Below are 15,019 nucleotides of genomic sequence, written 5' to 3' on the forward strand. Positions count from 1 at the left end.
AGACCTCAGGTGACCTTAGAGGGGTGGCAAAGGTATGGGCCCCTAAGGTACCCTACCGGGTGAGGGGCCTGCGAGAGACATGGTTGAGGACTCGACCAGAGGGGGGAACATCAGGAAGCAGGTGAATGCATCATCCAGAGCATCTGCCCCTCCTCCGCCTCATTATTGTAGGGATGGAAGACTTGCACCATTTTTGGAATGCATCCCTTCTCCACCACCGTTCCTTTAAGCATCGAAGACCATATTCACTCTGACAACTCTACCGACCGTACCCCGGGATCACTGAAGAAGAGATGAATCTGCAAGCTCCAGCAGGTATGGACATATGATAACCAAAAATGACAAAAGCAAATTACACTAATGCCGAACCTGATACACATAGACGCATCAGACACGAAGCAGACATGCACTCACCGCGAGGTTACATAGACACTAGGTCAAACTGCACTTAGAGAAGAAGAATATTCTTGCATTCACTAGACAATAGAGCACACATACTCAACATAAACATAAATGTATACGCAAGAAGCCTAGGAACACATAATGCTTGCTCAATGCAGAAATGTAACAATAACAAGTGGCCATTTTGGGGAATATGGACGGTGCAGCCATGTTAGAGTGAACAAAGTATTCAAGGGTGTCACTGGTGCTGCATAGAAAGTCAGTGTGCTGAATTAGTTGAAACGCAAACTTGCATGGATCATAGAAGAGCTACGGGGCCCCTGTCCAATGTTAATACAGTAAAGGGAGGCTCGGCTAGCTATAAAGTAGAATAAAACATAGATGTTCCCAAGCGCAGGACAAATTTCTCTTAGATCAGGTAAAAGAACAAACAACCTTAGGGTGCCAGGTGCCAGTTAATTAAAAGCTTAAAAACACAAAGAGTAACTCGACCAAGTCTCCAGGGGCCGGAAAAAGCAACAGCACCCATATTAATAAGATCTAAATTCATGGTAAAAGTTGAATGGGATAATTCGAAACGTAGTCTCCTCACACCGTCTCATAAATAACGAGCAGTGTCTATTCATTAGCGCCAACTATGGAGACGCACGTGCTTCAACTCCATACAAATTCTCAGAGCAAAGTCGCTGGTTAAGGCTAAGTTCAAAATCAGAACACCTGGCCTGTGGCGTAAGAAATCAGGGATGCTATCTCATGTGCTGATGACCTGCCAGATGCACAAGGTTGGTGGAGACAGTATCAACTAATCATTACTCACAGCTAGTGCTGTCATGACATTGTTGCAAGAGCCAATTAATTATTGTTATGATGTATCCTCTTATCTTATTGCTTTTAGGGGTGATCCCAGGTGGGCCCACCAGAAGTCCTGTATCCAATAAGAAAACGGACCAGTATGTATTTTATATGTAGATAATTCCCTGCACCAATCCCACTTTCACATAGGTTTCAGTAAATGCAACGTCACTTATGATGTATTTTTTGATAATAAGCTAATGTTTTGCATGAAATTCTTGGAGAGCACTGAGACAAATTGTGTTTGTTGTGACTGTTGTGTTTTATAGCGACTGTTAATAAAACAGATCTTAGTCATTTACCTTGACTCTTCTGTTTCTGGGCCCTGGGATTTCCCAGCCTATCTGGTCTGCTCAGGGCTGAGACTTTCCGCCCCCCTGTCCCCAATTACATTAATAACTGCAAAATGAGGAGGGGGATTCCACGCACCCCATCCTCCTTTCACCCAATGCCCCTCCCTTCTATATATCTTACCCCAACTTACCACATACATTTTTGCAGTGGAAAAGTGGTAAAGATGTGGCAAATCTAATTCGGAAACAGTGTGGCAAACCCAGACTACTGCAATGCTGTGTAGCTGGGCTGTTCTTCTCCTCTCCTCAGACACTTGCAGTTGGTCCAGATCAAAACCACTTGACTCTTTATTGGCCTTGGTTTATCATATCACACCGACCCTGGGCCATCTTCATTCGCCCCCTCTTGCCAACTGTAACTGCTTAAAGGCCCTGTACACTGCATACTTGGCCCAGTGGCAGAGCCAGGGGGGAGGGTCAGAAGGGTGGCCACCCCCTTTTGCTCCCCCCTGGTCCCCAGTGCACCCCCAGCCTCCCGCTGGCACCCTATTAGACATCCCACCCCCCCAGCACCAAAAGCTGCCTCCGCTACTGACCAGGCCTGCCAAGACCTTGGCTCCCACTTTATCCAAGATCAATTTGAAAAATATACCTTGTCATGCGCTCTCGGCTCATGCTCCCTGTTCCTCCTTAAAATTGCTAGCTTTTCGTAAAAAACAGGTCTGGAGCATCTTTCTTCTTGGTTCTCATACCCCAACTTTGGAATTGAATGCTCATTACTATTAGCGCCTGGCATGATCATCTTATTTTAGACGAGCATTGAAAACCTGCCTGTTTTTGCTTCACACAATCATCTCCGCTGTTTGCTTCTCAGTCGGTAACTTGTCAGCAAGAGACCCTCGGCTGAATGTATCCTCTATAAACATAAACATTTAAGGTGGACAGGCTCATACGGGCTTATATAGAAATGCCCGAAGGGCTTCAACCTCTGATTTACATGGACCACATTTGTGGGACAATGTGGGCTAGTTTTAATTAATACACTGTTTCCGGCACATCCCTGTGGCAGCAAATGCACTCGAACATAAACCAAGAAAGGGAGCTCAGTGATTATACACGCTGCACGCACTGCAGAAATGTAGATGTAGCCATCCTCTTGGCTGTACCAACTTAACAAGTTTCATAAAATTTGAGTTTGCTAGTAATGACACCCGTTTTCAGCACACAGTGACAGTTCTGCGTAGAGGTGCGCAGATGACTAGACACACGGTTGTGGATTGAGGGCTTTAATGGCAGTTTACATAAAGAGGGGTTTTGCAATCATTGGGGCGTAAATGAAGTATCTCAATCCTCCACAGCAGTTACTTCACTGCTGCAGCTTGTGAGGATTGTATTTAAAGTCTTGAATTGTCTGAATGTCTTGTGTGGTGTGCAGGAAGAGCGCTGGGGAGCGTCCGCTTGTCTCCAAGTCCACTCTGTCTGGCGCATGTGCAACTGCAGTCTTGCGAGATCTCGGCGGTGTCGCGATCTCGCAAGGCTGCTCCCCACGTACCTCATTTTGTCCAGCAGCATGGTCCTACTTCATCACAAAGTCTCTTTACCTGGTTGGTCTTCTCTTCTCTCGCTGAGGACGACTCCCACTGGGCGATGATCTGGGTGGTGAGGTCTCAACTTCTCTTACTCCATCATGAATCTGCGGTGACATAATTCTCTGCCTGTGTTATACACTTTCTCATCGTGTGACGTCTCTGTCGCTGCTTCCTCCTTGACTCTCCTCCCACCTGCTCTCTGTTTCTACTGCTTCTGGTTCTTTGTGCTGTTCTTGATATTCTGCTGTTGGATCCACCTCAGATGACTCTCTCCTCCCCAAGAGGTGTCTTTTGAACACAGCAACTCTCTCTAAATTTCACCTTTTTCCATCCCGGGTGTAAATGTGGTTTGTTCCCTTTTGTGCGTCTTCTACTGGCTGACTGTATTTGGATCCTGTTACTTGCTCCTTGTGATGTAATTTTATTTTTACTATGTCTCCTTCATTTACCTCAATTCTCCGAACAGCTCATCGGATGTCGCTCTGTGCTTTCATTTGATCTTTGTTCTTCTGGATCCTACAGACTACTTCTTTCATGTCTACAGTGTCATCCTGCCTCACTCTGGATACCCATTGGGACACTAAGGTGGAAGTGGCCCCATTTGAAAGTGCGACACACTTGGGATCGCATTGGGAGTCAGGCGTATGAGAGGCTATGGCCTCCTTAACTGTTTTGTAGGGATCCATCCCTGCCGCTCCAGCTAGTGGTAGTGCTACTTTTATGAATCTATTAGTCCTTTCGACTAGCGCATTTGCCTGGGGGTGGTAAAGAGTAGCTCTGATCTGCCTGATGTTGTTTTCCGTATGAACTCTTGCATTTCTCTAGAAATTAGCTGGATGCCATTGTCTTTGACAATTTCTTTGGTCAGGCCTTCCCTCTGAAAAACGGCGTTCAAAACTTCTATCACAGAAGCTGTGGTGATGTTGGGTACGAATTCTGCCTCTACCCATTTTGATAGGTAACCTACTATGACCACCCATACTTGCAGTCAGGTGACATGGTGTCTAAAGGACCGATAAAATCAAGGCCCAACTTGTGCCATACTCCTAACGAGATTTCGGTGGGGGATCATTGGTGCATGCCATACCTTGAGCCTTTTGTCGCTGTTCATGCACTAGTGGCATCTTTCTATCATGATCCTGATGTCCTAGTCCATGCAGGGCCCCGAGTATGCCTCCCGCTCTCTCCGCCTGGTCATGTTGCTGCCAAGATGGCCCGAATGTGCCCTGCACAACATAACCTTCTGCATTCCCACTGGTGGTATTACTTGATCCCCTCTCATCAGCAAACCGTTGGTTACGAAAATGTCTTAGTTCACCTTCCAGTGAGGCTCCACTCCCTCTGGAATAGTTCTTTCGTTTGGCCACCCATTCCGAGCCCAATTAGCCCCTTTTCATAAGGAATCATCTTTTTCAAGCTCTTCTTTCCAGTGGGACTCACTCATTTCAGGAACTTCTTGCTTCTTAGGTCACACACGGACGCTACCAAACATTCATCCTGGAAAAAAGTGATGGCAGGAGTTACCCGTTCCAACAGTCTGCTTCAGCATTCCTACACCCTGCTATGTGCAATATTTCATAGGTGTATTGTTGCAGCTTGACTGCTATCCACGCCTGTCTCTGCGTCAAAGTCATATGGACTAGAGGTTTGAGGTTGGTGACCAACCAGAACTTTGTGCCCCAAACATATGCCCAGAAGTGCTCCACAGGCCACGCACATTTGGGCATTTCTTTTTCGAAAGTGAAGTAATTTGTGTGTTTGGCATCCCCCTTTTTCTGGGTAAGCGTGGCACCCAGCCCATAGGCACTTGCATCCGTGGTGATGTAAATTTCCCACGCTGGATTAAACGGCTTCAGACATGGGGCATTGGATATCCTTGTTTTTACTTAATCGAAGGCAGTCATTTGTTCTCGACCCCACCCATACTCCGTTCCTTTCCTCTGCAATTTTCTGAACAGGCTGTTGTCTCTGAGAACCTTGGTACAAACTTTGCATAGTACTCTGCGAGTCCTAGGAAGGATCGCCACTCGTCCTTTAACTCCGGGGCTGGGGCCTTGACTATGGCCTGCAAGAGGTCCTTCTTAGGACTTAGTCCATCCTTTCAGATCCTGCCTCCCGGGTATTCTACTTCTTGGGCTCTCAAAACACATTTCTCATATTGCAACCGTACTCCTGCCCCTTGAAGCTTCTCCAATACGTTCCTCAGCACTCTGTCGTGAGTTTCAGGATCTTCTGCATAGATGAGAATGTCATCCTGAAAGTAAGATACATTGCCCACAATATGCAACAAGGAGTCCATCATCCTTCGGAAAGCTGACACGACTGATGACAGTCCAAACGGCATGCAAGTGTACTGGTACGTGCCAAAGGGTCTGATGATGGCAGTGAGCGGTCGGGAATCCTTGTGCAAACTTATCTGGTGGTATGCATCACGCGGATCATGAGGATCAGTTTGTTGATGCTGGGTAGAGACTAGCTGTCTGTTATTGCTTCCATATTTAGGCTACGCAGATCGATGCACACTCTTATGTCATTGCCTGGCAATCAATGTTTTTGGGGAGTGATGCTTTGTCAGCATAATTTAGTGTGACACTAGATATACTAGTTCCAATTAAAGTCAAATTGTGGAGATATTGGATTACTTACAGCAATCATCGCCATTCTCCTGTGCTGCTGTCGGGGAAATAGCGCACCACTTTTTTCAGCATTAGGTTTTCACTTCAACGCTGATCGTTTCTGCAAGACACAATAGAAACACTGGGCCTCATTACGAACGTAGGAGTCGTGTTTTTTTACGGTGTCTTGCTTTGGGGAATTACCGGGGCATTACAGCCCCGGCAGTCCAAGATGCCAGGCGCCAGAAAAAGTAACTCCCCATTCCCATTCGAGTCCCATAAGACTCAAATGGGAATGGGGAGGATGGAAGCACCGGCACTGTGTGCAACAGTGCTGTTGCTTCCGTCAAAGTCTGCAGGCGGGTGCCGTTCAACCCGCCAGGTCAGACCTGGCTTGTGGGACGGCATCCGCCCACAGAACTCAGAGTGAGCCGGTCCAGTAACAATGGTCCACCGTTGCTACTGGACTGGCACACTCGTAATGATGCCCACTGTGTCTAACTAGATGAGAAGTACCATAATTGTGATGTTTTTCAAGTCACAGAGATTTGCACCTGTTTTTGGACCATGACACCTACAAATTGCCACATTTCAACTATTTAGCAACTGGCCATGAATCCCATATGTATTGATGGTTGCTAGGATATGTTTGACATCATTCCTGTGGCTACACATTCCGGCTTAATTTGCTGAGAGTGACCTCATCACGAGAGTCCTCTCTCTATGACCATTATATTCTTGATGCTTTTTAGGGTGGTTTGTTCTTGTTGTAGGTATGGTCCTTTTTTTGTTCAGCAACTGTCATGATTTATTTGTGAAACAGCCTGGCAACAGCAAGTATCCCGCAAGCAGTTTGCACTGGATGCACACCATAATTATGCTGACAAAGCATCACTCCCCAAACAAATTGATTGGAATATGTGTCCATAATGTTGGCGGGACCTTTTGTGAGCTGCTCTGTGGACAAGAAGATTTTTCTTTGTCAAAAATATTCCTTTCAGTCCTGAGGAAAAACTGCCCCCTTTCTTTTTGCAGGGGGTTTTCTGGTTGAAACTAGCACAACGTCTATCTTTGAGGACCGTGCAAGAGCTCAATTTTAGAAGACCTACAAAATATAGGTATTTTCTAGTAAACTGTCGTTACTGGGATACTTTCCCCAAGAAAAACAAGATATGGGGATGAATATCTGATTGTTGCTAAATCAAATTCAGGCTAGATTCTGCAAATGACTATTTGAAAAAATTGATTCATTCAGCTTTATGGTTGTTTATATTGTTTATTTACTGGAGCTACCTTCTCTAACAGTGTACAAGGTAGATGCCAGCCATTATCATTGTCTAATTGTTCAGCAATGTGGAATATATTTGTTTTTCAGTGTATTTATATGTATGCATATATTTTCGATTGATGTTTTTTTAGGGAAGTGCCTTCTTTTTTAGGAAGAATATATAGTAAAGAAAACATGCGTGTGTACATTCTTGTTGTGTATTTTTTCACCTAGCTTATACACATTTTACATGCCACAAATATGAATGTCGACCCGAGTGTCCAAGATGGTTAATGGGGTTCTACTACCTGTAGTTATTACATTTGAACTCTATATTGGCATTGATGTAGCCCAGCAGGTCCACTAACGCTCACCCGAAGACGGTCGGTTTGTGTCTGGTTCTTCTGACTTCCACAGCCTAACATCCCACCATACTCTTATACGTCTGGACGGGCAGGATTGTCAAGTCAGATCCTGAGTCAGCCATTACACAGGTCTCATTACTGTCCACTTTTATCACGCAGTGCGGTTTCTCCCTTCTTGCTCAGGAACTGTTCACTGCAATGGCCGTCAGCCTGCCGTTGGCCTCCTCAGCTCCGCTTGTGCATCCTTCACCTGTGATAACTGTGACTTTCCTTGCTCTCCATCTGCAAGCTATTGCGATGTGGCCGAACCTCTTTCATTTCGGGCATTAGAGCATTCCTTGCTCCTCGCGGGACAGTCCTTGTCGTTGTCCAGGTGTCTTGTGTTGGTACATCTGTGACACTTCTGGGGCTCTCTCATCCCTTTGTCAAGAGCATCTCTCTTGGGCCTATCACACTGCCCCCTCAACTGTACCGTAGACGCGATCTCACGAGGCTGCTCCCCACATTCTGGTTTCCAAAGTGTACTCATTATTACCATTAACATAACGCACCATTTATAGACCGACGTGAAAAGGGGGGTCCAAAAGGAGATGCTGCCTTCTAAAGTAAAGCTCTGTTACGTAGGCTGTAAAATGAACACATTTTACGTGCACATCGGCTCAGCATAACTGCTATGACTGGAGCAGGTTGAAAGCATAACAGAACAGACCAACTTTTAAACCTCCGAAACAATGGGCCTCATTAAAAGGTTGCCTGTCCAGTAACAACGGTTCCGGTAAGCTTGCCAGTACCGTTGTTACCGGACCGGCAAACTACAAGTTCTGCTCACGGGTACCTGTCAGCCCGGCAGGACTGACCTGCTGGGCGGAACGGCACCCACGAGCAGTCCTACACGGTAGCGTTGGCACGATTATTAATGGTGCTGCCACTACCGCCCTCCCCATTCCCATTAATGGGAATGGGGAGTAATGTTTACTGGTAACCGGCGAAGGGGAATTACCAGGTCTGGCGGGGCCAGAATTCCCCAGTACATCCCCATTGCTGGGTGCTGGTAAAAAACAGACTCTGGAAGCAGCCGTGCCGGTATTTACCAGAACGGCTACCGCCACCCTTGTAATGAGGCCCAATGTGTCATTGTACTAGGATAACCATTTAGTTAGAGTGTCAAATATTTTTCATTTTTTTCTTTGCTACCTTTCAAGACCTCATATCCCTTCCTCGAGGGGAACTATGTGTTAGAAAACAGAAAAATTGCCCCCACGTCCCTCTTCCCTGTCCCAGTACTTACATGAGGCACCAGACTCCATGCCATGACAGGGCCCACTTTCCAATTATTTTATCATTGTGCCCTCTCCCTTTGCACGTATATAGCCCCCAGTATCCCGTAATCCCCTCCGAGAAAGATGTTTCCCAAGTTCGATCTTCCTGCTTCAGAACTTTTGGGGAGCAATGGTTTCAGGTCCATTTGAATGTGAAGACCTGCAGGGCGGGGGCAGAGACACTAAATGAATACTTCACCTTGGACTCCTGCCTCAGTAGTAGGCTGATGGATTTGTACTATCATAAAAATGCCTTATACTTATCTAGACGGGATTATGAATATTAGCATGTACCACTCTTAGATGGAATTCTTAACTTTAGCCTGCGTCGCATCTATATAGAAATGTGAATGTTAGCATGTGCCACACTTGGATGAAACTGTGAATGATGGTAAGTGCAACACTTGATTGGAATCGTGATCACTAGCCTGCCTCACATCTAGACAGAATATTGAAAATTAGCAACGATGGAATAGTGAATGATAGCAAACATCAGACATAGACATAACTGCAAGGACAGCAATGCCAAATAACCAATCCACTAACAATTTCATCCCTCTGCATACACTTCTCAAACTCTAACCAAACACAACCACAAGCCTAAATCGCAGCAATCCACACTAACTTCACTACACTGCAACAACAAAACAAATCACACAGACTTGCACAGCAGCACACGACGACTACCGACCGTAAAACACCCCAAGCCCGGCCGACGGACCCACCGGGCTGAGGCTGCCATCAGCACATCACTGCTCTCTTGCACTTTTCCAGTTTATTCCCACTAACTCACCCCCCCCACCCTTTTTCAGAGCGCCAGGGGACCACTTCGGTGGTGATAGTGCGCGGTACAAATATCCTTTAACATTAACATTATACAGCAGCTGGTCGCCCTCTACCTACTTCTGGTACAGAGGCATAGCAACATCTCGGGTGAGGACCAGGGCATGCCTCTGGTGGCTCTTCCCAGTACCAGAAGTAGGTAGAGGGCGACCAGCTGCGGTATAAGGCATTGTTATGATAGCATGCATGAGATATATACCGGACAGCGATTCGAGAATATTGCGATTCGAGAATATTGCAACACATTCATCAAATAATACAAGCTGAATGTGGACTGTCCGGCTGCTAGTTCTCTTGACATGGGTGTTTTATGTTTTCAGCAAGGCTTAAAGTGGGCCAGGGCTAGCAGGGACAGAGCCCCAGCAGTCTCAGAAAATTGTGCTCGAGGCGGGGCCTTGCCAGGGCTTCCTTAAGTTCCCTGGCAGCCCTAGCCCACAAGAAGCAAAGGCATTTTTCTAAAGCCTGAAGCTCTCGTGTATACGAGCGAGATTCAGGCTTTAGAAAAAGGCTTGCTTTTTCTTTCTTTGTGGCGCAGACCCTGGGGTCGACTCAGCAGTGAAGCAGCAACACGTACCTGACCTGAATGCCGCCTCTTGGGCCACGGCCCTCGTTGCACGGGGCTGTGGCCGGAAAGGGGCGTGGCCTAACAGGCGGCATTCAGGTCATGGAAGTGTTGCTGCCTAATTGTGGCGCGACCCCCTGCCAGGTCACGCCCCTTTTCGGCCACGCACTTAAGAGCCCCGGCTCGAGCATACCACTTAAAGCACTGGGTTGAGGTTGGTCCGCAAAATAGTTGGTGTCAATAAAGACGCTGATAAGGATTTGGGAACATACTTCCTGGTCAGTGAGAATTATCAATGGCCGTTTACTCATGAATAGTTGGTTTACCTTATAGATAAGCATTAGGAAGAGCAAGAGGGAATCGAAGGTAATGTTCCGATTGCCAACTAGTAAATCTTTATTACTCTTAGTCAGATTCTTCCTTGTCACAGTACCGACGGCCCCCTTAACCCTCCTGGTGACTGGAGGGTCCATGATCCCAATAGGTGCTAAAACTAGGGTACTGTGGGATAGCGGGGTATACAAATCCAGAGCGAGAGGAGGCAGGAATAAACGAATTGGGAACAGGGTCTGGTGATGGAGGCTGATACCTCCTCAATACTGTGATGAAGAAGAGTAGGACTAAGAGCAATGAAGATTACTAGGCAGAAATTCGCGCATCATCCTCACAAGTTCATGTGCTCTTACCCAGATAATAAGGCATTCTGGGTTTCAAGTACATACAAAGCTTCCCTAGCACACAACCCTACATCTAGCCTAAAGGAATCATGAGATTGGTTCTGTCTACCCACGCCCCGCCTGACTCGACAGTGTGTGTGTGATGTCTGACAATACAACCCCAACACCAACGTGGACGCAACCCTGGAAATCTGTGTAAACAACGATGAACCACGAAGGGCCGGGTGCCTACAAATGTGCATTTAACATCAAAACACGTGGCTGATGTGTACAGTGGCCTGTCTCTAGAGCGCCCCCCACCCACCCCCTCTCACCCTCCCGCAGGGAGCAAAAGGAAGCCGCGCGCGGAGGCTGTGAAGCACGCGGAAATGGTGACAAGCTTCCAGTCACGATAGCGGCCCTTCCTGAACACTCTAGTCGGATGGAATGTCTGCACGCTGCAGTTCATGCGAGCGGAAGAAAGACATTTCTACCACACTACCCCCTGCCAGAAACCTTCACTTCTAGAGTGTTTAGGCTTTCGGACATGTGCTTTATTCACAGAGGTACAGCTCGAGAGCAGGGCTTCTCGCTGCAAGACAGACCGAATGGATACCCATGCCCTGGAACTCCTCATCTAGGTTTGTGAGGCCGGCTCTTTTTGTGCATGAGAAAATAATGCACATTGTGATGCTCCTGCGGACTTGAAGTTCCGGTATCCAACTAGAATAGTTGATATATGGCAGTGGTGTGCAGTATTAAACAACTTAACATAACAGATGGCACATTTTGATGTACAGTACTTCATGTCTGATTCCTCCCACTTCTAAGCACTTTAACAATGTCTTTAATTACCAAATGTTGTGGTACTTAATATATCATCCTCTGAAGGATGAAGAGCGGATTTGGCCCTGCTGAAATCTGAACTTGGACGGTGTACACTACCGTATGTTGGGTGATCAACTGTGTAGTAAAAAAGAAACACTTATGAAAACATATTAAGAAATGTGCCGTGACATGTCCCCTCCTTCCCCCCTGCTTCTAAGCACTGTAAATGTAGGTGTTATAGTTACACAAAGTACCCCAGTAAAGGTTGGCATGAACATTTAAGGTGAAGAATGTGGTACGATAGCTCAGCGAGTTCAGTGCTTGCCGCTGAGTTTATGTGGGATCTGCAGGCCGCAAGATCAAATCCTGGAAAAGTCCATTCAGCCTGCCATCCTTCCAAGGTCTTGAAATGAGAAATGTCAGTTGGGTAATAACAGTTGCAAATGTGAGTACTGTATGTAAAGTACTCCGATGAAAATGCTATATACGTAACAGAATATTATTGCATATATAAGCATCAATAATTGCACGTAAACGATCCGATCAATATCAACGCGTTAAAGAAGTTTGGCTGCCGTGACTTGCTCAACTTCAGACATGTCACTATAAAAGCATTTCTTTGCTTCAGTGACATATGTCACACGTTCCACGTCTGTGCTGCCGTGCCTGAAGAGGAGGGGGACTCGGGTTATGAATGGATGACCAGGGAGAGGATAGCTCTGCCATGGTTCGCGTGTAGCTGAAATGGCCTATCCTACTCGCACATGTCACGTTTCGTCAATCACAGCCCTTTGTATGTTTGAACACGAGTCTTACACCCGCACACACACGTGTGCCCACAGATGTACATAATGCACACGAATCCACGGGTGTGTGGGTGTGCTTTATTAGTGTTACCAGCAAACATAGGAACCCACCTGACTGTTGCCTGTGGACCACTGTGCGCCCCCTGAATATAATTCACGGGGAGACTGTTGCTGGTGGGCCGGCCAGCAGCTGCTTTAGAGGCTCTTTTCCGTTTTTGAGTCAGAGGTCAGCTTCCTAAACATATTGCTCAGTGGTTGAGCGCTGGGCCATCACTGGGGCCTCCCAACTCAGTGCTGGGGGTTGGATACTTAGTGGCTACGTATGCCAACTGTTGTCACCAAGAGAAGGCTGGAGCTCATTCGCTCACTTTTGCTGGTTACGACAAAAAAAACACCTCCCCATGTTGCTAAATGCAAAGCACCTTCGCCTCTCTCTGCTTCCACTTCTCCCAATAGTTAGACACGAAAATTGATTTTTCAAAACGAAACAGCGACAAAAAATGCTTCCTTGTTTTGTGTATCGTCTGCAAGGCACACGCGTGCTTGCTTGCCTCTTCCCTCTGCCACACATGGCAGCTATACACAGTAACAGGTACCCGCAGATGCCAGAAACATGTTCCACCGGCAGAAATCCCAGCTGCGTAGCTGCATTTTGGAACTGGTTGCTAAAACAATACAATGCTTTGCTTGTTATGGGTCTATACGCGGCTGGCAGGTGTTTTTTTTTTAATTAACAAGTAGCATTTCCGTTGTTTGCTCACTGTCTATCTGTTCCCCGTTTAACACCCAACAGCCCACCCGCGGCACGGGGTCCAGGAGATTGCCGCTATATGTGGGTCTTGCCGCTATATGTGGGTCAATGTGAAACGGGTTGTGTGTGGCCTGCCGTGCCGGTCCCGTGCAGAAAGCTGCGATGGACAGCAAGCACACACACGAGTTAGACTTTCAGTCTGCAGGAGACGAACGCAGCCCGTGACTTTGCTCTTCCTCTAAGTGCCTGAAAAAGTCTCCGCGTTTCCATTCCCATTGATTACGCAAATCAATAAACAAAATGAACATAGGGCCTGATTCATGGAAGTGTTTTATAATGGCGCAATCCCATAGGAAAACCTTTCTATGAATCAGGCCCATATATGTGATCCGAGTTCCCAGGTAAGATTTGCAGAACATGTGTGCACTGTGACCTTACACTGCACAACTAGATTTGCTACACAAGAAAAAAAAACATTCCAGTCAAACAAAAATGCCCTTTACTTATTTATATTCAGGAGTCAAGAAAGAGTGCATTACTGGGGTAGTCATTTTCAACATGTATGTTTATAGTTGTACTGCACATGCACCTTCCTGCAGCAAACAGGTGCGTGGGGGGGTGTGGAGGGGGGGGTTATGCGCCAGCTCAGTCGGTGAGGAGGGGTCGGGAGTTGGGGGCGGGGGGGGCGCTCACCTTGGGGTCCTTTTCATAGTAGTACTGCTGCGTGCGGATCCAGCGGCCCACCAGGTGGTCCCTGACGGTGTGCGCCAGGGCGAAGTAGTAGTCCCTGGGGGTGGCGACGTTGCGGTCCTTGACCAGGGTGAAGTGCAGGTGCCGGTTGAAGCTCTTGCGAACCTCGGTCACGTCGCCCAGGCCGGCGAGGCCGCGCACGCTGATCTGCTTCCTCTTCTCGCTGTCTGTCAGCGGGGCGGCCATGGCTGCGCAGGCGGCGGGCGCAGGGGCTGCGTGTGCTGCGGCCGGGCTGTCCTTCCTTGCGCGGGCCTGGGATGCTCCGGCTCCTGCTCCGGCGGCTGCTGAAGTGCGGATGGCGGGGGAGGAGCCTGAGCGGCGGGGACACTGCGGCCAGGCGGGGGAAGGAGGCTCTGCTCGCAGACCAACAGAGCGAGCGCCGCCGCCGCCGCCACCCGAGCACTCTCTCCACACTCACATCCCGCGCGCAGTCTACTCGCAGGACAAGATAGCAATGACGCCATTTCCCCTGACCAGAGAATGCACCGGTATTCTACACAGTTTGTTAATACTAAGGTGTCTCTCTTTTCTAAGTACATGAGGGCTTTGCCCAGGACCACACAACGTGATAAAGTGGAGAACTATGGTTCCATAGCCGAGACGCACTACACACCACCTTCCCTGCCTGTTTATGCGGCACTTTAGAATAAGCGTCGCACTGCCATATATTTCTGTGGATGTCTTTTTTTTTTCTCCATTTTTCAAACGTGTGATTTAAAAAAAATGCATACCTGAGCTAGGCGATGGGGAGGGCCTATGGTGAGTTAGACCCCCCCCCCCACAGTTAGGAATGCCCATTTCATTGACCGCACAGACCTACACCATCATATCCCTACAGGTAGGCCCTCTTCTCCCCTACTGTCCAACAGCAACAAACAGGAATCACTTCAGCACTGTATCACTAGAACAATCCTGGATAGGACATAGGACAGAAGTGGGAACGTAAGTACCGTTTCCCATGCCCCCGACCTCCAGGCAAGGATCGCTCAGCTCACCGACCCCACATGCCTGGTCCATAAATTCCTGCAGGTATTGGTGGCTGGTGACTTTTTTTTAGCTCGAGGCTGCTGAGTTGTACATATTTTCCACTCATGAGCAGGCATGACGCAGTCCAGCTAGCA

At 47.6% G+C, this 15,019-nt stretch overlaps 1 protein-coding gene across 1 annotated transcript in view; it reads right to left on the reverse strand.

The window, feature by feature from the left end:
• LOC138467651 (glycogen phosphorylase, brain form) overlaps window positions 1–14,317 on the reverse strand; it is a 760,591-nt gene extending 746,274 nt beyond the window's left edge. The window contains exon 1 of the mRNA XM_069607828.1: window positions 13,842–14,317. Within this exon, the coding sequence (XP_069463929.1) occupies window positions 13,842–14,084 (243 nt within the window). The 5' untranslated portion in view covers window positions 14,085–14,317. The remainder of the gene's footprint in view (window positions 1–13,841) is intronic.
• Window positions 14,318–15,019: the final 702 nt, after the last annotated feature.

Source organism: Ambystoma mexicanum, chromosome 4q (assembly GCF_040938575.1).
Source record: "Ambystoma mexicanum isolate Mex_15411 chromosome 4q, UKY_AmexF1_1, whole genome shotgun sequence".
NCBI lineage: Eukaryota > Metazoa > Chordata > Amphibia > Caudata > Ambystomatidae > Ambystoma > Ambystoma mexicanum.